The sequence below is a fragment of the Dasypus novemcinctus genome, chromosome 6 (assembly GCF_030445035.2).
Source record: "Dasypus novemcinctus isolate mDasNov1 chromosome 6, mDasNov1.1.hap2, whole genome shotgun sequence".
Classification (NCBI taxonomy): Eukaryota; Metazoa; Chordata; class Mammalia; order Cingulata; family Dasypodidae; genus Dasypus; species Dasypus novemcinctus.
In genome coordinates, this window is record NC_080678.1 from 119,832,250 (window position 1) to 119,857,790 (window position 25,541).

General features: G+C 62.0%; 1 protein-coding gene across 5 annotated transcripts in view; it reads left to right on the forward strand.

The window, feature by feature from the left end:
- Positions 1 to 25,541, forward strand: part of ZMIZ1 (zinc finger MIZ-type containing 1) — a 221,723-nt gene that overhangs the window by 99,389 nt on the left and 96,793 nt on the right. For all 5 annotated transcript variants that reach the window (XM_058299307.2, XM_058299305.2, XM_058299306.2 and 2 more), the window contains one exon: positions 19,458 to 19,566. In XM_058299307.2, the coding sequence (XP_058155290.1) occupies positions 19,507 to 19,566 (60 nt within the window). In that variant the 5' untranslated portion in view covers positions 19,458 to 19,506. The remainder of the gene's footprint in view (positions 1 to 19,457; positions 19,567 to 25,541) is intronic.

A 25,541-nucleotide genomic window follows, 5' to 3' on the forward strand; every position in this document is an offset into this window, starting at 1 on the left:
TAGCCAGCTGCCTGCTTTGGTGAGCTGAGATGTGGGTGGCGCTGGGTCACCGCCCCGCCGCCCCCGGTGCCTGTCCCTCCACTGACCAGACCCCCCTCGCTGCCTCTTCCCCGGGAGCGGGGAGCCGAGCGGGGAAAGCCCCCGCTCCCCCGCTCTGCTCTGCACTCCAGCTCATGGAAATGAAAAACACATTGGCTTCATTATCCCCGGATTGAATGAGCAGGGTTGCCATGGCGACAGCCATCTCAGGCCCGCGAGGGGGCAGGGAAGCGGCTGGCGAGGCCGCGGCGCGTGAGGACCGGGCAGCGGGTGAGCAGGCGCGCCAGGTGGGCAGGCCACGAGAGCCGTCGCCGCCGTGCCGCCGCCTGCGCGCCCCGCTCCCCGGCTGCGGGTCCCCCGCCTGCGGGCAGAGAGCGCCGACGAGGGCAGGGCGGGCAGGCCCCGCACAGCCTCCGCCCGCCGCCCCCGGGCAGGCGTGCAGCAGAGCCTGCACGCCTCGTGTCCACCTGTCCGGCCACCTGTCTGTCCATCTGCCCCCTTCTGGGGCGGGGGGGGTATCCCCTGGGGGGCGGGGAAGAATGCCTCCCACCATCGTGGAGGCAGACAGAGAGAGCAGAGGAAAGGGGGGCCCGTGGGGAGCCAGGAGAGGGGCTGCGGGCCGGCTCCCTGGCAGAGACCAGCCCCGGGCCTCCCGCTGGCCTGTCCAGAGGTGCCAGCTGAGGAGGTGCCCCGAGGGTGCCAGGCTCTGCACACCGGGACAGCTGGTGACCTCAGGGCCATCTAGGTGGCCCTGTCCTCAAGCACGACCCTCTTAGAGGAGATGCAGCCTCCAGCCTCTAGTTTAGCAGGACACTGGGGGTGAGGGTGGCCCAGGGGTGACAGCGGGGGGTCTGAGCCCGCGCACCCTGGGCCTGAGCTAAGACGGCAGGCGGCCCTGGCTCCAGACCCCGGCTGGGGCAGTCCCCACGGCCCCGAGCTGCCCCCCGAGCCAGGCGTCAAGGCTCAGATGGGCTTTTCCCTCCCCAGGGCCTGGGGACCGCCTGCCCCCTCTGTCCCGGGGCCTGTCACCTCTGGGCTTAAGTCTCAGGACAGCACCCCCAGGGAGACCCAAGCCCTGCAGCCCTGAGCTGGGGCTGGGCCAGAGGAGGCTGGCCACACCCCTTCCCCACCCCCCAGTGGTGTGGGAGCTGGAGCTGGCCCCCCCCCAGTGAACGCTGCCGCCTCCCTGGGGGCACGTAGCCTCAGCCCGCGCTCCAGAGCCCCCGAGGCATCCGGGAAGCTGCGACAAGGGCCTCTGCTCTGCGCTCCTGAATGCCCGTGCGACTGCCCTTTCAGAGCGAGCCTCAGCCCCAAGCCCGCCCAGACCCGGGCTCGGCCCCAGCCTCCAAGTCAGCCCACCCCACCAAGCCGTCGCCGAGGCCGTCCCCTCCACCCAGAGCGCCCGTCCACAAATCCAGCCTCCCTCCGCTCCCTGCTGTGACGAGGGCATCTTCCCCAGGCTCCACGCCGAGACGGGACAGAGAGTCCAGGTGGCCCTGGGTCTCCAGCCCAGCCCCACCGGGGCCAGGGCCAGGGTCTCTGCGAGAGTGGGTTTGGGAAGGAGGCGGGGGCGTGCCGGGCCTCGGCGGCGAGGGCGCGGGAGCAGAGCTCGGACCCCAGTCTGGCCGAGCGGCCCGTGGGGGAGCCGATGACCAAGATGGACCTGGCCCCTCCGCTCTGCTGCCTCCCAGCGGCGTGGCCTTTGGCGGGCATTGCTCCTCTCTCTACCTTGGGGACGGTCCTGTGGCCCTGCCTGTGGGGGGACGCTGTGAGCCTCCCCGGCGGTGAGCCGTGCGCTCCGCAGATGTGATGGGGGGGGCTGAGGGCACACTGGGGCCTGACCCCCGCCGCGTGCTGGGGGCCGCCAAGGGGAAGGCAGGCGCAGGCAGGGGCAGAGGAGACCCCCGGGGTCCCAAGCAGCCAGCGGCAACCAGATCCTGGGGGCACTTACTAAAAGGCAGACCCCCAGAGGGTGGGCCGAGCCCAGGGATCAGTGTGTTCGCCGCTTCCCCAAATGCAAACCCTCGGGCCAGCCCCCTGCCTTGCCACCTCCGGGGGCCCAGCCCGCCTGGCGTGGGTCCAGACCCCATGCCCTCACCTTGATGGCAGAGTTCTGGGGTCCCAACTCCTCCCTGGCCCCCGCTGGCCTCAGAGGGGCCTTTGTGCCGCTTCCCTGGTCCACCTCCGCCGCCCCAAGGCCACCAGCCCGCCCTTGACCTCCCCTGACTCGGCGGCTGCGTGTCCGGGCCGCCTCCCAGCCACCACGGCAGCCACCGCCCACCTCGTGTGCCGGCCGAAGGCGGCCGCCGGGCCAGGCTGCCGGGCAAGGCTGTCATTTTCCCCAGCGAGGATTATAGGTTGGAGGCTGAGCGCGTCGGAGCTGGAGGAGGAGGAGCTGGGGCGCTCACCCTCGCGCCAGCCACAGAGACACCTCGCGGGAGGGCGGGCGGGTCCGTGGGGCGGCTTGGGCCGCGATGGGAATCCAGCACCCAAACGTGACCCAGGCTTCTGTGCTCGCACGTGTGTGTGTGTGTGTGTCTTTCTAAAGGAGAATGCATTGAGCCAATGCTGAGGGCCAAGGGATAGCTCTTTCTTATTTAACTTAATCCTCCCAACAGTCCTACAGCCAAGCATGGCCCATTTTCCAGATAAAAGGCCAAAACTCAGAAAGCGCAGTGGACTGGCCTCAGGTCACGCAGCAGGTAGGACAGAGCCAAGACTGGGCCCAACCCACCTCTTCCTGGCCCTTCCCCTGTCCGCTGCCCACCCTCCCCCCGCAGGGGGAGGCGGGTAGTGACCTCTGAGTGGGCCAGGGTGCTGGGTGCCGTGCACATTGGAACCTCACGAGGCTGCCCGTGGGGTTTGCAGAAGAGGCCGCGGCTGGCTGCGGGGCCAGGTTGGGGGCAGAGCTCCTCCGTCCCTTTTCTGTCCCCACCACGGTGCTCCTGGGGCTGGGTGTGTACGCATCTCGCAGTGTCCACATCTGCTGGAATCGGGAGGGCCCTTCTCATTATCCCCCAACTGAGGAAATGGAGTGAAGGTCTCGGTGCCAGTGTCTCTGGGGACTTTCAGCCAGGATAAGTGGAGCCTCTGCTGCGCGATTTGAGGGGACCCAGTGGAGGGGTTCCAAGCAGTGTCCCAGGGTCGGGCAGCCCAGACCCAGACACGGGGCCCAAGTTACCCCCCCCGAGACCCCCTCCCCTCCCCTCTTGGAGCCCCCCTCCCCTCCCTCTCTGAGCCTCCCCTCCCCTCTCCTCCCCTCTCTGAGCCCCCCTCCCCTCTCTGAGCCCTCCTCCTCTCTCGAGCCCCCCCTCCCCTCCCTCTCTGAGCCCCCCTCCCCTCTCTGAGCCCCCCTCCCCTCCCCTCTCTGAGCCCCCCTCCCCTCCCCTCTGAGCCTCCCCTCCCCCTCTCTGAGCCCCCCTCCCCTCCCTCTCTGAGCCCTTCTCCCCTCTCTGAGCCTCCTCTCCCCTCCCTCTCTGAGCCCCCCTCCCCTCTCTGAGCCCTCCTCCTCTCTCGAGCCCCCCTCCCCTCCCTCTCTGAGCCCCCTCCCCTCCCCTCTCTGAGCCCCCCTCCCCTCCCCTCTCTGAGCCCCCCTCCCCTCCCCTCTCTGAGCCCCCCTCCCCTCCCCTCTGAGCCCCCCTCCCCTCCCCTCTGAGCCTCCCCTCCCCTCTCTGAGCCCCCCTCCCCTCCCTCTCTGAGCCCTCCTCCCCTCTCTGAGCCTCCTCTCCCCTCCCTCTCTGAGCCCCCCTCCCCTCCCTCTCTGAGCCCCCCTCCCAGGGTGGCTGTGGTGGTAAATGAGATCAACCCAAAGCTCTTGGCATAGGAGCTGACACGATAGGTGCCCAGGAGCACATCTTCTTCTTCTCTCAGTTCTGTAGATGCCAGAGGGCCCCTGTCCTCTGCCTGCCTGAGCAGGGAGGCTGGAATATGGGCATTGGAGAGGTGGGACCCGCCAGGAGAGACAGATGTCCTGTGCCAGGTGGGGCTTTGTGGCAGGGCAGCAGCGAGCATTCCGAGGAGGGGAGTCTCACAGCGCCTTCCCATGGGTGGCTGGGTCACCAGGGCCCACAGCGGGCCCTGAGAGCGGGCGCTTGGGGAGCCCAGGCCAGGCGGAGGCCTGCCTGTTCTTGGAATTCACAACGTGTCTGCCTGTCCCAAGTGCCTCGATAAGGAAGATTTGTAGGCAAGATTTGCAATTCTGTTTTCTCCAAGGGTTACAAATCAGCCGCACACACGGCCTGGGTGCAGCTCAGGCCTGAGGCACGCACACACACATGCTCACTCGTGCGCGTGCTCACAGACCTGCACGCACTCGCAGCTGCACACAGAGACACAGACCAGGGTCTACCTGACCTTCTCCCAAGGCAGGAGAAGGTGTTCTCCAGGGAGCTGAGCTCGAGGAAGGGAAAATCACAGGCCCCCAACTGCTGCCAGGCCTTACAAGGTCCCAGAACCATCCAGCAGCACACCAGGCTGGGCGGAAGCAGAAGAGCCCAGCGCCCCAGTGGCTGGACAAACAGCATGTCATCTGGGTCGCTCGTGGGAGCCCTGGAGTCCACCGGGCTGGGTTCAAACCCAAGCCCCACGACTTACCAACTGTATCCTTGACCATCTGGCTTCCAGAGCCCAGTGCCTTGGTTTCCCCGTATGTGAAATGGGGCTACTTTTAGTCGATTTTATAGGGTAGTTGAGAAAAGAAAACAGTGTAATGCATGTAAAGCATGTAGAGTAGGAAATGTGAGCTCTTACCATCATTATTACTGTCGCTTGTTACCATCATCGTTAAAAAGTATATTTGGGATTTGGCATCAGCCAGGGCTTGAATCCCAGCTCAGCCTCTTGCCGGTTGTGCCCACCTGAACATATTACCGAGCCTCCAGTCCCGCTCCTCTAAAAGGGGCTGTTGCTACCTACTTCTTGGGGTTGCCATGCGCTTAAAGGGGAGAAACCTGCACTCTCAGGCCTTAGGAAACGTCAGCCAGGGTCAGCAGGGCCTCGAGGTGGGCCTGGGCCTAAGCGACCGGGACCTCTGCGGCGGTGCCTCCAGGTGGCTCTGCTCCACGGCCCCTCTTCCCGGGGTGGGACAGCGTGCAGGATGTGCATGCGAGAGGCACAGGCTGGAGAGGGGAGCAGAGAGGGAAGTTCTAGGAACCTGCCTTCCCTCGCAGCATCCGCGGAGCGAGTACGCTGCTACCCAGAACGCTGTCCTCTCCCTGCTGTCCTGCTCTGCCCCCCTGCCCGTGAATGCCGCCTGGCGGCTGGCAGGAGTGACTCATGGCTCTGCCACTCACTCACTTACTGGGTGGCCTTGGGCAAGTCACTTAACCCCTCGATTCCCTCCACAGGGGGAAATTGCTCCTGCTGCCCCAGGCGGCTGGAGAGCGAGCTCGACGAGATGCATGCTGAACACTTGTGCCGTGCCCAGTGGCTGCCCCTCCTCCTCCTCTCCCTCCCCGCCTCCCACTCACCCCTGCCCCACGCCCTTCCACACTAATGCAGGAATTGCATTTTCCCAGGCCAGACCTTTAAGTATTTTCTCTCTGGGATGATGGGCTCTAAAAGCCACGAGATGCCTCTGGAGCAGGCTTGGGTGGAGGGAACTGGCTTTGGAAACTGAGACTAGCTCTTTCCTGATCCAGAACCGCCCCCCTCCCCACCGTGCCAGCAACACAAGGACAGAAGGGTGCTGGACAGGAGGCCCAGCCTGGGCTGCCCTATCAGCCTCCCCCCCCCCCCCCCCCCCAGCTCCTCACTGCTTCCTCCGGTGCCATCTAATGCCGGCCTGTTTCCAAACTGTTTCTGGCATTTTTACCTGCTTGGCCAGAAGGCTCCAGAAAGACATGCTCTGGGGATGAGTAGCTGCTTGCACAAGCACAAGGGGAAGAGACGGGCACTGGTGCCCATGTTTTTGCCAAGCAGACAGTTTTGCAGCTCTCCCCCCTGCTCACTGCCTGGGCGAGCAGGGGGCTGAGGCCTTGGCCGTGGGTAATGGCCGGGCGCATCCCAGGCCAAGCCTTGGTCTCCTGTCAGAACTTGGGAGGCTGGACGTCTCTGTTGCCAGGGAAACCAATGTGTTCCCAGGAAAGGAAACCGCAGCACGTTGGCTGTTAAGATGCTCCCCCCCACCCCAAGAAAATGAGTTCCCTCCAAAACTGACTCCCCCAGAAACTGTTGAGTCGGCAGCATCCTGCCTCCTCCCTGAGCCTGCTGAAATGGTAGAAAACGAAATCCACCCCTGACCTTGGGCTTTTCACCTCTTTTTTAAACATTCCACCATCGCACAAGGACATGTTTTGTTTTTCCTTACGTACCTTCCTCCCGTGCCAGCTGGGGCTGCAAGTTCTTCTCTCCCTCTTGCTGGCAGGAGCCAGAAAGGGAAGGACTTGCATGCCTTTTTTTTTTTTCTTTCATTCAGCTGTCAGCAAAAATAAAACAAGCAGGTTTATATTTGGAGTGCAGAGGGTCTCTGCCACCAGATCACTATGTCCCGTAGGTCACAGCCTCCGTATCCCCTCATGCAACAGTGGCTTGAAATATGACCCTGCGGATTTGCACAGAGACTGAGAGGCTTTTAGGAGCAGCTTCTGTCTTTCTTCTCCTTGCCTGTTAAATGCCATTGGAGGATCAGGGGTGGTTTTTCAGTGGCTGACAACACTAGGCCTCGGAAGAGATGTTAGAAAAGAATCCTCTAGAAGAACCCCAGAGCAGGCAAGGTAGAAGAGGGCCTGGCACTGACTCACTTCCTTCCCACCCACACCTGATCCCTGTGCAAGAGGAGGGGGGCTGTGCCTCGGCGAGGTTTCAGGATTGTCCAAGGAGAAGAGCCAGGATTCAGAGCCAGACCCAACAATGCCGTGGGTGACGACGGGGGCAGAGCAGGAGGGGGCGCCGAGAACCGCGGCTACCCTGGGACCCCCAGGTGCTTTGAAGACTCGGTAGAGGAGGATCAGCCGGGAAGAGGCCTTGGTCCAGATCCCAAGCACACCCCTCTGCTTTGGGGGCGTCCGTCTCCCCGTCTGGTTGGCTGCCTGGGACCTGAACCCTTCCAAGGCCCCTCCCAGGTCTGCCTCGTGGGCCGTGTTTCCAGGGCCGCTTTGTTTTGGTGATCTGAGCAATTAATTTTTCACCTAGTAACGACTCTCTGCTCCATAAGTAATTTTAAACAAATCCTGCTCTGTCGCTGCCCTTCCGTGGGGGAAAAACAAGACACGGCCAGGTTTTCCATTGAAATCAACAGCCTCTGGTTTGCGGCCAGCGTGCTCTCCAGGTGGCAGGTCTGCTAGGGACCCTGGCAGCCGCAGGTCCAGCTTCCGTACGTCTGAACAGCGTGCAGGACACAAAGACCCGGATGCAGCGAAAGCAGATGGGTTCCGAGGAGGTACCTAGGTGGGGTCTCAAGTCCGTTTCGGCCCCTTTTTGGATTTCCAGTGCATCATTGGTAATTCCTGAAACCCTGTGTCAGATCTTGCTATTAGCAGGAGGCTCTCAGAGTGTAGAGTAAACTAATGAATTACAGCATGATTACACAGCACATAATTAACTTTGTAATTAATATGCAACTGCCACTTAAGCTAAAACACTGCTTATAGAGACGTACGGCAATCGTAAATCACAGGTCAGAAATAGCACTTTGGAATTTTCAAAAGAATGAGCGTAAGCAGGGAATCACTTAAGGCGGCAAGGCAACTTAATTAAAAAGCAGATGAATTGTGAGTGTCCGGGTTCATTTTAATACCTTCTCCCTTAAGAAGGACCCCAGTGCTACCCAGCTGGGCAGACGGGCCTGGTGCAAAGGGCACTGGGCATGTGGTTTTATTTCCAAAATAAGACAGGCCTGCCCTGCCCCATCCCTGCCCAGCCCCACGTCTTGGCCCTCTGCCCCAGCCACACTGCCTCTGCTGTGGGCCTACACCCCTGGCACTCTTCTTCCAGGAAGCCTGTGGGGTTGCCCCCAGCCCTGCCCTGGGTCCCCAGAGAGTGAGGGGCAGAGTGTAGTCCTGTGGGGACATGGGCCGGGCTGGGCAGGAAGCTGCATCTCCTTTTCTCGCCCCTCCCCATCCCAGCCCTGCCAAGGTGGAGTGTGCCCGTGTGCTGCCTGATGGGGCCGGAGCCCTTACAGGAGTCAAACTGGCCTGGGTTCTGATCCCCAGCAACCCCCCCAGCCAGCTGTGTGACCTTGGGCAGGTGGCATCGCCTCCCCGGGCTCCAATGTCCTTGTGTGTAAACTGAGAAGAGGGGTGCGTGCCTCGCTTGTGGCTGCCAGAATTAGGGGCCTGGTGCAGACAGCCGCCCAGCACCCTCCCGCCTTCCCCAGCGCCTGGGAGGTCGAGGGAGAAGCTGGTGGCATCTCGGTCAACACCAGCTTCCAGCGGCTGAGGAACAGGGGGCCCAGAGAGGCCAGCTTGGGCGCCCACAGCGCTGCACGCAGGCCGACCTGCTCACCCAGGCCAGGAGGCCCCTGGCGACGGCGGGCCCCTTGTCGCATGTCCAACCCGGCCTGGGGCTGCCAGGCACAGAGTGGTCCCCAGGGCGGGCTTGACGGGCTGCAGGGCGTCCCCCGGGACTCACGAGGCGGTACGCGGTGGAGACCGCTTGGCTTAGGGCATAGACATGGGCTCGGAGGCCCGCGTAGACCCAGGTTCGGAGTCCGGCTTTGCGGCTGCCTGGCGGTGTGGACTTGGGCAGGTTCCTCCACCATTTTCAGCCATCTGTAGGCGGCGCTAAGCGTTCTGCTTTGGTCTGGATTGTTACAGCGATCATTCACGTAAAATGCCAAATGTGCAGCCTGGCACACAGTGGCATCTTAATGAATGACGCGCTTATTGTTCCCATCGTCGTTGTGAATTATGAACTGAGATTTCCGCGTGCTGTGGAGGGCTGCCCGCCCCACGGCATGGGGGGGGTGCTCCAGCTGCCCAGACCCCTCGGCCAGCCCCTTTACAGTTCTTTGCCTGGGCGGAGGGGCAGGGGCGGGGCCAGCCCGCCCAGAAGACGCCTCTCTCCCTCCCCGTAGCTCATATGACCTTCCGCGCCCTTCGGGGAAGTAGCCTGAGCCCCTACTCTCCACCTTGCTGGACGGGAGGGTGGCGCGTGGGGCCCTCCGGCAGGTTTGGGCTGTTGCCCGTACCTGAGGTTGCAGTGGTTTTTATCAAGCTGGACCTGCTCTTGGACTTGGAAGCCAGGGCCCCAGGCCTGGGGAGGGAGGGGGCTCAGACCTTGACGGGAACGCCCCGCACTCCTCTTCTGCACAGGTCCACCCTGCGAGCCGTCCAGTCCCCGGTCTGCCCCTCTGCCTCTGCACTCTCTCCCCTCCTCTCCACCCACAGCCACTCCCCTTAGATTGGGCTTTTCAAAGCGAGTTCCAGGGAAAACTAGTTCTGTGGCATTTTAATATGTGCTCGGCGAACCCCGTACCTTTGGGAAACACCAGTTTTCCAAGGCCTGGCGCAGGCCGATGCGCCTGGGTAACCTCCCAGAGGAAGACAGAAGAAGCGGCTTTCCCCAAATGGGATGAATCTGACCGTGGACTCCTCCTCCAGGGAGGCCTCCTGGCCCAGCCTCTGTGGAATGGGACGCGGGCAGCGCCACCCGGGGCGGCCCAGCCAGCTTCCTCCTTCTGCCCAGAACACAGCAGCGGCTTCCGGTCTGGTCTCCCCACCTCCGTTCAGAGACACAGCCCGTCCCAGGTGGGCTCCGCGTGGGTGCTCAGCACAGATGCCGTGCCAGGTCCCGGGCCCTGTGCTGTGCCGCCGAGGGGCACGGGGTTGGCCCTCCCTGGAGCTCTGAAGCGCCCTTCCCCTCTTCCTTCCAGAGCATTCCGCAGCTGGCCTTTGCTCCTGGAGCAGAGTCCGTCCGCCTCCTCAGCCTGGCATTCGGGCGGGTGGGCGCAGGACCCGCCTCCCTCTCCGGCCTCACCCACCTGTGCCCACTGCTGCCCTGTGTTCAGTTAAGTGGGTGCCTGTGTGAGGGCCTACCCTACATCCAGAGCAAGCCCCCATCACTGTGTTATAAACTGAGCTTCTGCAGGGGCTCGTGCTGCCAGGTTAAAAAACAGTTTGACTCTGGAGTGCCCGGACAGGTGGTGCTGAGCTCTAGGGGTCGGTCTGGCCTTGGCTTATGTTGTGCAGTCGGGTGGGCATCGCACACGTGGTGGGGTGACGTGGGCGCCTGGGCTGTGCTGGGGGTTTTGGAGCCACAGGCTCAGTGAACAGACACAGCCTGTGAAGTAGGTACTATTATTACTGCTTCCCTTGTGGATGGGGAAACTGAGGCACACAGAGTGTGGCAGAAGCTAGCAGTGGGCAGAGCCAGTATTTGAACCCAGGCCACCCAGTGCCCTTAACCGCTGGGCTATATCCAAGGTAGGGTGAGACGAGGTCCTGACAGCTTTGTAAAGAGTGGCGTGCCTTGTTCAGCCGGGGCATCTGGCCAGCAGGCAGCCAGCGTGAGTTTGGCTTCTGTCGGCATCAGCTCTCAGCAGGCAGGTAGATGTGTTTTCAGGTTTCCCGTGGGGTACACAGCTTGTCCCTCGAGGGTTCAGGGGAGGATACTACCTGGTGGTGAGGGGTCCTGCCTCCATCTCCAGTCTCATCCCACCCCTCACCTTCTGAGAACCCTCAGGTAACTATTTCCACCCTCCCTCCCCTCCCCATTCTGTGGCATCTGGGCCTTTGGAATCACAGGCAAATGCCTTGAGACAAAGCCAGGTCAGGGCCACTGCCCGAGCACAGCCGTGCTAGGGTGCGGCTCGGGCCCAGCACTGGACAGCGTCAGGCAGGCCTGTGGGTCCTCATCTCTGCACTGTCCAGCCTGCCAGAGCACTGACGGTCTCTTTCCTCCTGCTCAGGGCAGCTAGGGCCAGGGGATGAGGCCTGCCACATCCCCATGGAGAGCGTGATTCAGGAAAACCTCTTGGGCTTTGTAGTCAGACCTGGGTTCAAGTCCACTTCTCAGGAGCACGGCCTCGAGCAAGCCACTGGACCTTCATTTCTTCAACTGCGGTATGGTGATGATAATTATAACATTGCAGTAGAGTTCTGAGGCTTCAGTGAGGTGATAGAAGTAGAGAATCTAGTGTCTGGCACACGTAGGTTCAATAGTTGTTCAGTTTCCCCTTTAGCTTGGAGGAAACAAAAAGGAAGGGCAGATTCTTGGAGAGAAGAGAAAACCCAGGCGGCCTTGTCCAGGCCAGAACCTTAGAGGAGAGACGCTGTCAGAGGAAGTTCACTGTGAGGTCTGGGCTCTGGAATGTGGCCTGAGGATGGCGGGAAGGTCGGCCTCAAGGGCATGGCCTGGGCCTGCTAAGGGTCACATGTCTCCAAGTGCAGCTGGAATTCTGGATTCCCGGCGGCATGGGGCCAGGACAGTGGGCAGCAGCGACATGTGTTCTCCCCGGTAAGTCCTTGCTTCCACCTGCATCAGCGGCAGGATCCAGGACAGGCTGTCAGGTGTCGCTGTGTGGGGCAGGCAGGAGGGGGGTGACCTCCTGATTGACAGGTCAGGACACAGGCCCCCGCAGGGAAGGGGGCCTCCGCAGCCTCCTGGCCAGGAAGCTGTGGCTCTCGGGGCCTGCCCCCCACCTGGACCCGTACACAAGGCCTCCCTCCCTCTCCCTTTCCCTGTCTCCCTCCCCCTGCCCTTCTCACCTTTCCTGGGGCAGAGCCCTAATCGCCCTCCTCCTGTCTGCATTGAATGCCCACCAACAGCTTCTCCTCCGTCTGCCGTCTGCCTCGGGGCTGGGTGGGTTCCTGAGGGTTGGAGGTGATCCATTCACTCAGCCTGCTCTGCACAGGCAGGGACCAGAGGCCACCTTTCTGAGCTATCCCTTCACCTTTAAGATAAGGAAAGCCTTAGCCTAGGTCAGTGCTTCCCCAACCTCAGCCACCGGCTTCCTGTCCATAAGAGATTAAAAATGTCTCTTTTGAGGAGAGGGTGGGGCTCGGTGGTTGAGCACCTGCCTCTCACTATGAGGTCCTAGGTTCCATTTCTGGTATCTCCTTTAAAAAAGTCTCTTTAAGTCCTCTTAAGTCGGCCGTCACTCCCTAGTTTAGCTTCATCCTAAATAACAGTAGCCACGAATTCGCCGGCAATAGTTGTTCTAGTTCAGAACTTCACTGTTAAACGTTCTGCCCATGGACCATCTGAGATGGGCCTGGTTCCGCTGGTGGGGTGGGTGTCACTCTTTGGGCCTGAGTCCTCTGATTAGGGCTGTGTCGCCGGGTTCTCAGCTCTCGCCGCCCCGGGTCCAGTGCACCCCCAGGACGGCCGTCCGTCCGTCCATCCGCTGGGCACCTGCTGGGTGCCAGGCCTGGGGCTAGGCTCTGGAGACCCCGAGCTGGAAGACGTAGGGCTGATGGGGAGGCCCACTGCTGCCTGATACCTCTGAGATGGAGGCGCATGGCAAGGACACTGGGGACAGGAGCGGTGTGACCATCTGTGCTGGGGAAATCAGGAAAGAGGGTGCCAGCCAACTGGGCCCTCAGGGAGGAGGGGGCCAGGCATGCTGGGCCGAGGGCCATGCAGCAATGGCATGGAGCTGTGGGGCAGCCCCAAGCCGAGGACATGGGTGGCGGCGGGTTGGGGCCAGGCCGGGGAGGCGCCTGCCTGCCGCTGGCACAGGCGAGGGAGGCGGGCCGCTGCCGAACGCGGGTCCTGGTGTCTGCGCCTCCCGGAGTCTAAGGGCCGGTTAAGGGGCTGACGTCGGGTCCCCTGGGCGCCCACCAAGCTGAACAGTGGGCCGGTCCCAAGCCCACCCGCCCTGGTGATGTCTCTGCGCGCAGCCCCCGCCCTGCCATCGGTTCTGCGCAGCCACGGAGTGCCTCGTGATGGAGTCGTGTCTGCACAGCGCTGCTCACACGGCTCCCCGGGGCACCCCGCCACGGGCCTGTGCGAGCCGTCACGAGGTGTGCCTGCTCGAGAGCCTCTGTGCTGGCGCTCAGGTGTGTGCACGGGCCTGCTCTTCAGTGCGCAAACGGGTGTGTATGTGCGTGCGTGCAACGCCCCTCCCTCCTCCTAGGTGCGTGTGTTTTCACTAGTTTGGCCTCAGACGGGAAAAATAAAACCCACTGTGCCAGTCAACTCAGCAGCCTCCCCAGGGAGCTGCCTCCAGGACTCCATATCCCCCAGGCGGCTAAGAGCACCCACACCCCCTCCCTGGGAGGAGCCCACCGGGGCCCACTTGCCGCCCCCAATCTTTCAGAACAGGAGACGATCCAGGGCCCCACTTAGAACATCCGGGTGGGTTTCCAGCTCTGCTCAGCTCTCGGAGGTTAGGGGCCAGTCCTTGCCCTCTGCCCCGCATCCTGCCACACGAGGGCAAGGCACTAGGGGGTCCCCAGGGCCCTCTCAGCTCTTGGCCTTCTAGGTACAGTAGAGCAGCTGTAGCAGCTAACTCTTCTTGAACACGTCTCCTGCAGTGGCACGGCTGAGGGCGCCTCGGCCAGCGCCGTGCTGGGTGGCACGAAGCGGGCGCTGGGAGCTCAGCCCGCCCTGCGAGAGCCCGCCCGGGCGTCGGGAAGGCCAGCCGCCCCAAGTGCACCGCCAGCTGCCGTGCACGCCGTGGAGCCGGGCGGACGGCGCGGGGCCAAGGCCTAGCCGAGAAAGCGGCCGCGTCTGCGGTCTCGGGCTGCCCTGGGAGAGTGGTGCTCCCGGAGTTCCCCGGGCCTGCAGGCTCCCCGCGGCCTGCCCTGGGACAGGCCTTGCAGTTTCAGAGCCAAGTATCCTACGCTTGTGGAGGTGGAGCTTTCCAAACAGCTGGAGCGCCCGACGCGGAAACCCTAAGGTGCTGGGCTCAGAAGGGCTCCGAACGGCTGGCCAGCCCAGCCCTTTTTTCCCAGATGGGGAAACTGAGGCTTGGAGGGGCTAACCTTCCTGCCCAAGTCACACAGCAGGAGAGTGGCCGAGCAAGGGTGGCTCCGGGCTCCCCTCCGGGCTGCATTGCCTGCCAGCTTGTGGCTGCTCAGACGGCAGAGGGCCAGAGCCAGGGCTTCCAGGGCAGGGGCAGGGCTGGGGGTGGACTCCGGAGCCCACCTCCCATTCAGAGGGGGGGCTCCAGCCCTGGGTCGGCCCGGGGTCAGACCTAGAGCACCCCCAGATTGGGAGGGCGGCGGGCAGCGGCGGGCGCTGGAGCGGCACAGCCGCGGAGGATTTGTAGAAACTTGTAAAGTCAGGGAGACCAGGCGTGAGCGAGAAGCAGCCGGGGCCCGAGCAGGCCCCGAGCAGGCGGTCCTGCAGCGGAGGGCGACCTCTGCCGGCCACCAAACACCCTCCAGTCCACGTGCCGGCCAGCCGAGCAGGGAGGGGCATCGGGGTGGCCTTGGGAGCAAGTGGACAGCTTGGACTGGCTGGTGGGAACAAGAGGACATCTTTTTGGGCTCAGTCCCAGCCTGGCTTGGACTATTCAGGGGAGCTCTGACCTCCAGGTTGGGAGAGTGGAAAGAAAGACACATTTAGAGGAGGGTTTGAATCTCAGCTCAGCAGCCTCCTGTGTGACCTTGAGCAAATCACTTCACCTCTCTGAACTTTTGTGGATTTAAATTGGTAATGCAAGTGCCTGGCTTGGCACCAGAAACACAGCAGGTGTGGAACAAATGGCTAGCTGACTCCCAAGACTCCTTCACCCTGGCGCCCCTCCTCCATCCCTGGGACCCTTACCTTCCGGGGCTGACCCTCTCTCCGCAGGGGCTGGGGCCTCTAGCCATGTCCCTTCTGGTGTCAACGGCCCTGGCGTGCTCCAGTTTTCCACCACTGATCTCAGCAGTTTAAAAATGTCACTCAGCTGTGGGTGGCTTTGGAAGCAGCCGGACATTTTGTACTTTTCTGGACTAAGAAGCATGGGACCCACAGTTCTCCCTGGGGTCCGGTGATGCCTCCCTCCAGCCCCCAGCGCCGGTCGCGAGGGAGCCCTGGCCTGGGAGAAAAGCCCCGCGATCTGGTCCCAGCCCTGATTTGCCATTTGGCCCTGGACAAGTCATGTCTGGGCCTCGGGCTCCCCGAAATAAAACCACTGAAGTGTTGGGGTGAGTGCGGGCTCAGAGCACCTTCGACTGTGGATATCCTGGGCGCCTTTGAATCCAGAAGCCAGCCTGGCCCCTAGAGAGGCGTGGAGACCAGCCCAAGCTGGGCAGGCTCGTCTTCCCACTTCGCTGCTTGCTGCAGGAAAGTGCTTCCTCAGATGAGACCGGCAGCCCCGCTGCTGTGGCTCGGCAGGAGAGCAGAGCATCCGGGCCCGAGGTAGCTGCTGGTGCAGGCTCAGGGCTTCCCTGGGTGGGCCCAGCTCCCGCAGCCTCCAGAAACCGTCAGTCACTCAACAAGCACTTGTCAAGCCCTCCTGAGCCTCTAACCCGCAGCCAGATGCCACACCCAATCTGGGAGACGTTCCTTGGCCACCCGTTCCCTGCTCCCTCTCCATCCTGTTCTACAAATGGGGAAAGCGGGCCCAGAAGAGCCGGGAAGCTCCAAGCCCCTTCTGGCTGGGGTTCCAGGTGCTCCTGGGAGGTGGGGTCCCGGGAGCCGCCTCCTGGCCGGTTTCTAACCCTCTGGACGCTTAGGCTTGTCACCAGCGCCCCCTGCTGGCCGCTCGGGCCCCCGCAGGCCCTTTGTCCTGGTGGGCTGTGGCCAGGGGACGGGGATAAAGGCAGGCAGAGGCCTGGGCTTTCTTTGTACTTCCCTTCGGGCCCCTCAGGCCAGGAGCTGAGCTGACCCAGGCCTTTGTTTACGGGGCCCCTCTGGCGTGGAATCCTGACACCAGGCTGTGGAAACTGCCCTCTTTATCGGGACCCTGCCAGTGCTGTTTGCCCAGGGGGAGTGGGCCTTCTCCATTCCCTGTGCACCACACGGCGCCTAGGAGACCCTCGAAGAGGGCTCTGGCTCCCCTCTGCCCCTCCCCAGCTCCCGCTTCCCCCCTCGTGGTTGCATCCTGGCCCCCAGGTGCCTGGCCGGAGGGCCATGTGCAGGTAAGAGGAGGAGCAGACAGCTGCTCTCTGCAGGGAGTAGCTGAGGGGGTCCACGCCCTCGCCCTGCCTCCCGCCCCCCACACCCGCAGGACCACAGCAGCCTCCAGCCGTGGCCTCTGGCTCCTCCCCAGTGTGGGTTCAAGAGTTTGGGGTGTACCCAGCTAACGTGTAGTTGAAGAAGGTCAACCACCATACCATGGAGCCAAGAGTGCCTACAACGGAAAGCAGGAGGATTGCACCCAGCATCCTTGTGGAATCTAAGCCCCCTCTTGATATAGATGTGGAGTGGACACAACCATTCCAAGGTCCACAGGATGGAGAGATAGAGTATGGATTAGAGTGGACTTACAGATATTTCATTCATGAACTATTGTGATTAGTAATGGAAGAAAATGTGGCATTGGTGTGGAGAAGGTGGCCATGGTGGCTGCTGGGGGTAGGGAATGGGAGGAAGAGATGAGATGTGGGGGCGTTTTCGGGACTTGGAGTTGTCCTGGGTGGTGCTGCAGGGACAGTTACCGGACATTGTATGTCCTCCCATGCCCACTGGGTGAACTGTGGGAGAGTGTGGGCTATGGTGTGGACCATTGACCATGAGGTGCAGAGGTGCCCAGAGATGTATTCACCAAGTGCAATGAATGTCTCATGATGATGGAGGAGAATGTTGCTATGGGGGGAGGAGTGGGGTGAGGGGGGTGGGGGGTGTATGGAGACCTCTTATTTTCTGAATGTAATTTAAAAAAATGAATAAAGACAAAAAAAAGGAAAAGAGAAGAAATAGGATTTGAGATACTGGAAGAATTAAATTGAAAGAGTTAGGAGGTGTTACTGTATGAGAAGGATGTCTGAAATTCAGATTATGGAAATGTTTCGGTTATTTGTAATCTAAATCTGATCATTTCCCAGTTTTTTATTATATGAATAAAACTGTTATGAACATTAAAAAAAGAAAAGAGTTTGGGGTGTGATGGGAAAGCCAGGATTCTGGACCTGGCTCCAACCCCAGCCGCTATAACCTCTCCGAGCCTCAGTCTCCTCGTCTGTCGTTGGGATGTACGAGCAGCGTCTCTGCATGCCTAGAGCCTGCGGCACCTGACTTGGAGGAACTCAACAGTCAGCTAATGGGAGGCCTGCAGTGAACGGGGGCTCGGACCAAGAGTTCTTCAAAGACGAGAAAAGTGTTTCATCTTGCCCCGCAGATCTAGCACTGGTCCCCACATCAGTAGGATTAAGAAGTCTTTGCTGGGCACGTGGAGGCAGGTGTGCACGAGCAAGCAGAGCCTAAAGACGCTCGGATGCGTGGGTGGACGGGTGGACGGATGGACTGCAGCCCTTTGGAGGGATGGATGGTGGGTGGAGGAGCAGTTGGCTATCTGAGTGGACAGATGTGTGAGTGGGTGGGGGGGGAAGGGAGCTGGGAGATGGTTGGCGGAGTGAGGGGAGGAAAAATGAACATGGAGCACGACCCCCACCTCCACATTTTTGCTGGAAAGCTCCGAGATAAAGCAAATCCAGAAGGCCTCTCAGCATCAGCATGGCCCAAATGACCCAGCAACGCTGCTTCCAAGAGTATGTTCTCTAGATGAACTCACACGCGTCTGATGGCGCCGATATAACCGGGTTTTCCCGCAGCACTGTTTGCGTTAATAAAGATTTGGACACAGCTTCAGGGTCCATCACACCCGGCTGGAGCGTGAGCCCCCGGAGCCAAGGGGCCTCGCCTGGGGCCTCCGGGCCTAGCCCAGCTCGGGATGTTAGCTGGATAAATCATTCATCCGCCCGGACCTTGGAATGCTGTGCACCGTTTGTAAAACATAAAAGCTGTTTACGGCTTCACGTGGAATCATCTTTAAGATATATTATTAAGAGGAAATAAGCCAGGTTCAGAGTAACGCACATAGAATGCCACTGTTTCCGGTTAAAAAGTCAGCGGGGAGAACACACATAGGTATTTGCTTCTATATTTTGAAAGTCCCTGAAAAGACATGAAGAGGTTGGTGGCACCTGGGGGCTGGGGGCAGGGAGAGTGGCTTTCACTGGCTACCCTTGTGGACCTTTTAGGGTTTGAGCCATGCAAACAAATTTCCCTTGCAAGCACAAATGAAATAAGAAGCGTTTCAAAGGCGCTGTGGAGTCGAAAGCGCCTTGCAGGGGCAGCGAACTCTCCTCCCAAAGGCCAGGGGTGGGGGTGCGGGGACAGTGGTGGCTGTTCCCGCAGGGAAGGCACTACTAGCTGGCGGTAAGGAGCCAGGCCTTAGAAAGCAGAGGCAGACAGGTGCAGCCCGGACTCTCACTAGCTGTGGGACCTTGGCAGGTCTCAGGGCCTCGGTTTCCTCTTCTGTAAAATGGAGATGATTCCAGCCTTGGAGGGCAAGCGTGGAGAGTAAAGGAGAGAATGCAGGTGCCTGGCCCACAGGCAGTGCCCCCCAGCACCCGGGACCTCTCGAGGCATGGCCGCAGGTGAGGGCCTTTCAAGGGGCAGCTGGCTGAGGGGTCAGGGGGTCCCCTTGTCCCCGAGCCTGTGTCTGGCTCGTGCTTCTGCAGCCCACCGGCCTGGCCTGGGGACTTCTGCTTTGGTTCAAGAGATGCACACCTGAGCCAGGGGAAATGAGAGGCGGTCTTTCTCTCCCCCCACCCCTTTTGCTCTGCCTTTGTTGTCGTGGCCTCCCAGCAGGGGCCGGAGAACTCCTGGGCCTTTCCAGAACCTCTCTCGAGTCATGCTGATGTTAATGACCCCAAGTCCCTCGCTCACCCTCAAGGGGTGAGCCTGGTGCCCGTGACGCCCAAAGACCCCGAGGGCTCACCCCGTGCAGAAGAAAGAGCCCCAGTTCCTGGTTTGGGCTCAGACACTGATGCCCCGGGGTCACCCCTCTTTGGGCCTCGGTCTCCTTATCTGGGCGGTGCTCATTCCCACCCACCCTTCTTGTCAGGAGGGCAAAGAGGAAAAGTGGAACTGCAAGTGTTTCGTGATGTGCAGAGTGCTCGGGCACAGGGGAGGGGAGGTGGCCCCGGCAGGAGAGCTGCTCCCACCGCGTGGCGGTCGAGGCGGCCACGTGGCCGGCCCCATGCACGCACAAGCGTGCACACAGATGCACACGGCCACGCCGAGAAGCCAGGAGTCAGGGCAGGGCTGCAGGACCCCCGCCGCCCCTAGCGCGCATATAGAGGTGTCCATATCCCACAGGTGGACGTGCCTCGTGCTCACACCAGCCCCCGCGGAGAACGCCCTGGAGCGCGTCCTGCCCGCGGCGCAGATGGGGCGTTCTGGCTGTGACCCCGGGCCCCGCAGCACGGGAAGGGCAGGCTGGGAGGCTGGGGCGGCCACGGCACGCGCAGTGCCCTGGAACGCGCCGGGGCCCCCGAGGCGGGCGTGTCACTGTTGGGCAGGGGGCAGCTGGGAGCTGGGGTCGCGGTCGGCAGGCCAGGCCTCCCCCCCGGTGACGCCTCTGTCCTCTCTCTCCACAGGCTGGACACCGTTCATGGCTCTCGGGTAGGGCCCGGCGAAGCGGCCAGAATGAATTCCATGGACAGGCACATCCAGCAGACCAACGACCGGCTGCAGTGCATCAAGCAGGTGGGCAGGCGGGGCGCGGGCTCACAGACCCCTCCCGGCCTGTGAAGCGGGGATACGCTGGCACGGGGCAGGCAGACGAGAGGGCCAGAGCCAGTGAGCGGTGCCAGCCTCTGCTGGGGTGGGGCAGCTGCTCGGTGGTGCTGGCCCTGGGCAAGGGCTGGTGTCCCCAACTCCCTGTCCATCCGCCTAGTGAGGACAACTGCTGGGATCATCTGCACCTGAGCGGGAAGGCCGGCTGCCCTCCGCCTGCCTCTCCCTTCCCAGCTGTGTGACTTAGGCTGGTGTTGAGCCCTCTCTGGGCTGTTGTGAGGGTGCAGCCAAGTGCCTAGCACTAAGATCTCCTCCTGACCACCTCTCTTCCCATGTGTAAGCTCCCCCACCACTCTACTCCGGCTGTTCTCTAAAAGACGCAGGGAAGAACGTGTTCCGGGAAATTAGGTCCTCTTTCAGGAAAGGTTAACTGAGGCACAGAGAGGGGAAGCAAGTAGCTTGAAGTCACACAGCCCACAATGCAGCCCCTCAGTCCTGTACGCGGCTCATCCCATGCCTAAGCGGCAGCTCATCCGCAAGTACCCCCTCCTGTCAGGGATGGGAAGCCCCTAACCGAGGCTTCAGTAGCCCAAGTTAAGATGGAGTGAAGCCTGTGGGGCACCCCCAGAAGCGGGCCGGAGTGGCGCACCCACCTCCCCTGCCGCCCCCACTCCCTGGGCGCAGCCTCCCAGCAGCCTTGCAGGGTGTCCTCTTTGCACAGGTTATTTCACCCTGGGAAGGAGCCGGTCTGGCGGAGAAGGCACGGCGTTTGGCATCAGACTGGCCCAAATCCCACACTCCCGCGGTGGGCCCTCCAGCTAGTCGCTTCATTTCTCTGGGCCTCAGTTTCCCCACATGTCCAACGGGGCTGAGCAGGCCTACGTCGCAGGCAGCTGTGGGGATGTGGCGGGTGAAGCACCGAGCCCGGCCCTGGCGCCTGGCGGGGGGTCAGCTCACACGGTGATGCCCGCGGACCTTGGCGTCTCCAGGAAGGGGAGGGCGTGCTGGCGCCCCGGCCCGCCACGGCGTGGGCGGACCTGGCGGGGAGCTCAGGTAACCCAGGCCCGCTCGAGCCAGGCTGGACTCAGGGCGGCCACGGGACCCCGCAGGGCAAGGCACTGCCCCCTCCCGCCCCCCCACCTTCCCTCGCTCCACCCAGCCTGCGCTCCGGACGGAGCCTCCCGAGGGGCAGCCGCTGGAACGCGGCGCTGGCGCTGGAACGGGGGACGTGCGTCCTCTCATTAGCACCGAGCCTAGCAGTCCCAGGAGCCCGCGCGGGTCTGAGGAGAGGAAATTGAAGAAGACTTGTTACAGATTGAACCCAGCCCGAGCAGCCCTCCAACGCCAATTAGGCCTCCGCGCACCGTCGGTCAGAACAGAAACCAGACGACGCGCCGCCCCCCTCCGCCTCCGGGCGGCTCTGCCGCGCTCCCCCAGCTCTGCCTTTCACCCGGGTTCTCCCCACCCACAGGGGCCGCAGCCGTGACCCCGCCCCCAACAACACAGTCCCACCGCCCCTCTCCGTGGCTCTCCAGGTGCCAGGCCCAGAGCTACCGCCAGGCCACTCTCAGCTCCTTGTCTCCACGTCAGGCCCAGCCTTACCAGGAATCCGCTCCTTGACTCCTCACCGGGCCACCCTGGGCTGTCCCCTGGCTCCAGCATGGGTGGAGGCCCTGCTGACCAGCCCAGCTCCTCCATGGCATCCGTGTGACCTGGATGCAGGTGTCACTTCACCTGGCTGCCTCCGTAGAACGGTGCACGCTCAGTAGTGACTGCTGGAGCAGAGGGAAGGCCGGGGACCGCCTTGCCACGCACACACGCGCACACATGCCATGGCCGGGGAGTGAGACCTGGGGCCGGCAGAGGGTTCTGCCTTTGGGCCAGATAGTGGCACCTTTGTGAGTGGAGACAGACCATCCCCCCGGTCCTCTGTGGTCCCCCCACCCCGCACCCCAGGCAGACAGATCTCTGCGCTGATGTCCGTCTGCTCCACAGCTGCCCCAGAGGGCAGCCGCGGCTGGCTGGGGCCTGTGGATTCTCAGGCGCCCCGTAACTTAATCAGGAGAGAAAGGCGAGCATGTCTGCGTGCCCCGCAGATGACGGATGTGTTGGCCGTGCGCGCCTCTGGCTGGAGGGGGGCTGCGCAGGCTGGAGACTGAGCCTGCCTCACCTCCGCAACCACCCTCCCTTCCTCCCCCCCGCTTCTCACCAGGGCTGGCATCCTTCATTCTCCCCATTCCCTGCTGCCCGTCTGTCCTCCGGGGCCTCCCCCTCCCTGCCTCGGCCCTGGTGGCGCTGGCGCCTTCACTCCACAATATTCCTTACTCGGAGGTCACAGGCACGCCCGGGCTCCACGCGAGAGGACATGCAGATCAGCTGATTCCCTGCTCAGCAGCCTCCCCCAGGTGCCTGCCTGAGCACCCCCATCTCTGGGTGCTTTCTGAGCACCCAAGGGGCATCCCACTCTCTCCACTGAGTGTAGGCCCTTTGTTGCCTATGTCAGGTCTCCCACCAGGCTGAGCTCCTTGGGGAAAGCTCCTTGGCAGCAGAAGCCAGCAGGGCTCCACCCAGGAGTGGACCCAAGCATGGTGTAGGAGAGGGTGAAGGGGGGCCTGAGAGGTGGCTTGATAAGGGACAGATGGAAGGACATATGGAGGGGTAGTTGGTGGGTATACGGGTGGCAGGGTGGGCGTAGATGATGGATGGATGAATGAATGGGCAAATTCCTGGATGGATGGGTGACTGGATAAATGAACTGGATGGATGGGTAGACAGGTGCATGGGTCAATGGATGATGAGTGGCAGATAAAGTAGTGAATGGATAAATGGGTAGGTGGGCAGAAAGGATGGATGAATTGATTCTTTTGAGGGAGGATGGATGGATGGATGGATGGATGGATGGATGGATGGATGGATGGATGGATGGATGGATGGATGGATCATGTGACTCACAGATGCATTGATGGGCAATGAGTTGACATGTGGATGGCTCCCCTGATGCCCAGTTAGGTATCGGTGTGCCCTGTTTCTGCCCAACTCACTCAGGAGCCATTGGATGAAGCCCAGCTCTCCCAAGGAGTTGTAGAGATGGCAGGCTTTTGGAGGGGGTGAAGTGACGATGACAGTGGGGTGTTCGTGTCCAGTAGCAGCCACGGCGAGGGAGGCTTCTGCCTCTGAGTCACATCTGTGCTCCAACCCTGACCAGCAGAGGCTGGCCAGGCTTGCCGCATGCTGAGCCCTGGCCCCTCCATGTGCCACTGATGACCCGTTCTGGAGCCGTCAGGGAGCCGGCCTGCACAGCCAGGTGGCCCATCCTTCAGGCAGTTACCTGCTCACCCATCATTTCCTGTGTGGTCGAGATTTTGTGCCACTTTCGGCTTCCCAAGGGGAGCAAGTAGTTGTTTCTACACTCACGGACCTCATAGGAGAAACAAAGAACCATAAAGAGGCCAGAGCATGAATAGCAATAGCAGTCTTGAAAGAGGCACTTGCTTCATAACGGGTACCCTGTGTAAATTGTTTCTAAACTTGACAGCAGCCCTGCAAGCTGCCACCACCTCCCTTCACAAACGAGGGAGCTGGAGTAATGCACCCAGGGCTGTGCGGCTCAGTGGCTGAGCTGGGGTGTGAACCAGGTCCATCCTGCACATGTCACACTGCTCAGTCTCTGTGCACAGTCACCTCATGGGGGAAGGCACAGAGAGGGGCAGGCACTTGGCCAAGGCCACAGAGCAGCTGAACAACTGAGCCCGATGTTCTTTCCACTGATGAGACCCACCCGCAAGTGACCACCCAGAGGCTCAGCTGAAGGCCACTTAAGCTGGCTGGGGCTGAGGGTAGATGGGTGAGCATGAACGAGGTGCCCTACAGGCCAGGGCGATTTGGATGGCTGGGTGCTTGGAGGTCCTAACACAACTAGGTCCCTGAGGCTGGTCTCGGAGGCCACTTGCACTCCAGAGCCCCACGAGGTGGTGCCAAGGGTGGGGGTGCCACGGCTGACCTGCAGGCAGGCGGCTCTGAGAGCAGCATGCAGCAGCTGCCTGACCCCGCTAATTGGGTGTGACATCTCGTAAATAAATGGAACAACTCAGTTAGCAGGGGGTGGCTGCTGGGCAAGGCATTAGCTGATCTGCACGGCTTTCCACGTGGAGCCCAGATGCGCCGTGGCCTCTGAGCAGGGCACGTTGGAGAGAGGGTATCTGGAAGGCAGACGCAGGGACCCCCCCCACAGCCCTCTCGAAGGGTGCGTTTCTCTGCGTGGGAGCTCCTGTTCCCAGCAGAGCAAGTGCAGGGAGCAGCTGCCTTTGCAGCGCTCTGTGTGAAACCCAGGCCAGGAGCTGCAGCTGAGCCTCCAGAGGCCCCGGCCAGCCCTTGAGAGATGAAGCCGAGGGCCGCCCCCCAGGGCAGCACCCCACGCGCCAGGCCCCTTGCCAGGTGCCACATGAGCCTAATCCTGTGTAATCCCCGCCCGCAAGAAGCATTTTGCTGCTGCTTGCTTGTCCTCTTTCCCACCTTCATCTCTTCTCTCCCTTTTCTTCCAAGGAGGGAGGATACCCTAATACATTTTCCTCGACTCGTTTTAAACCTTCCCTTGCACAAACCACATTGCAGCTATAGTCACGGAGCCCTAAGTAAAAGACACAAAAATGCCCGCCACCAAGCCATGGCCCGTCACCCCACTTTACAGATGGGCAACTGAAGCTCCGACAGGTGAGGGGACCAGCCCGAGGTCAACAGCCAGGGGGAGATGAAAGCAGAGTGCAACCCCAGGGCCCAGCACACCCCCCAGCCATGCTGCACCCCCCTCCCAATCCTGGGACCAGGCAGCAGGGACCCCAGGGGACAGCACCGCCCCTCACATCTGGCTTGCGCTCTGTCCTCTGAGGATGGCCTCTTGGGTTTGCAGGAGAGCTCCTTTGCATCACAACTGTCATGCAGGCAGGGAAGGGATGAGTCTATCCATTTTGCAAGCGGGAAAGCCGAGGCGCACGTCGGTGCAGTGAGCGCCCAGCTGAGCAGGCGTGAGGGCTCGGGTGTCCTGGCTCCAGCCTGGGCTCTGTGCCCTGCCTTTGGCAGCCTCTGCGCCCCTCCTGCCCACCTCCACCCCACTCCTGCCCTCCAGCCTGCTTCTCCAGCCTCGTAGCTGAGCCAGGCTGAGGGCGTTGGGGTGACTGGACAGCCTTGCTTGGGGACCAGGCTCACTTGTCCTTGTTGGCCACAAGCCAGCAGGGCATGGTCCTGGGCCCCTGGGACCCCAGCCAGGAAGTGCAGGCGTCCAAGCAGGAGGCAGCCGCTCAGTGCCCCCGAGGACCCGGCCTCTGGAGGGAAGAGGATGGCCCAGCCCGGAGCCGCGGAGCCCAGGGACGCCGATGCCCGTCCTGGGTTTGCAGCCGAGGGGCCGGGGCAGGCTGCTCTGCTCAGCTGCACCCTGAGCCACTTTGCCCACCCACGGGGAGTGAGACAGAACGGATGGGAGAAGTCCGGACGGTCGAGGACAAACAAGAAAGTGCCTTCTAAACTGAAAACAGCAGCGCACCTGTTGAGTCGGTTTCCCCAACGCTCCGGGGACAGGCACGAGAGGGGGTGGGTAGTGGCCACTCTGGGCCAGGAGGGCTCCTCTCTGCCCTGGGGTGCCCCCACCCCCCTGGAGACACTGAGTTGCCGGGCCTGGCTCTGACCCACGCGCTGCCCGGAGGAACCTGATGTTCTGGGGCACGTGGCTCCGGTCCAACCCTCACCTGACACCCGCCCTCACCCCGGGCTCTGGGATTGCAGAACAGCCGGTGGTCAGGAGCCAGTGCGGAGACTGGGGCGAGGGGAATGAGGAGCCAAGGGTGCAAAACCTAAGGAGGTGCTCACTCGGCGGGTCTCTACGTGCACGCCGGCCCGAGAGTCAGCGCCTCCTTGAATTTTGCTTCCTAGCTGCCTCACTCGCCTCCCCTGAT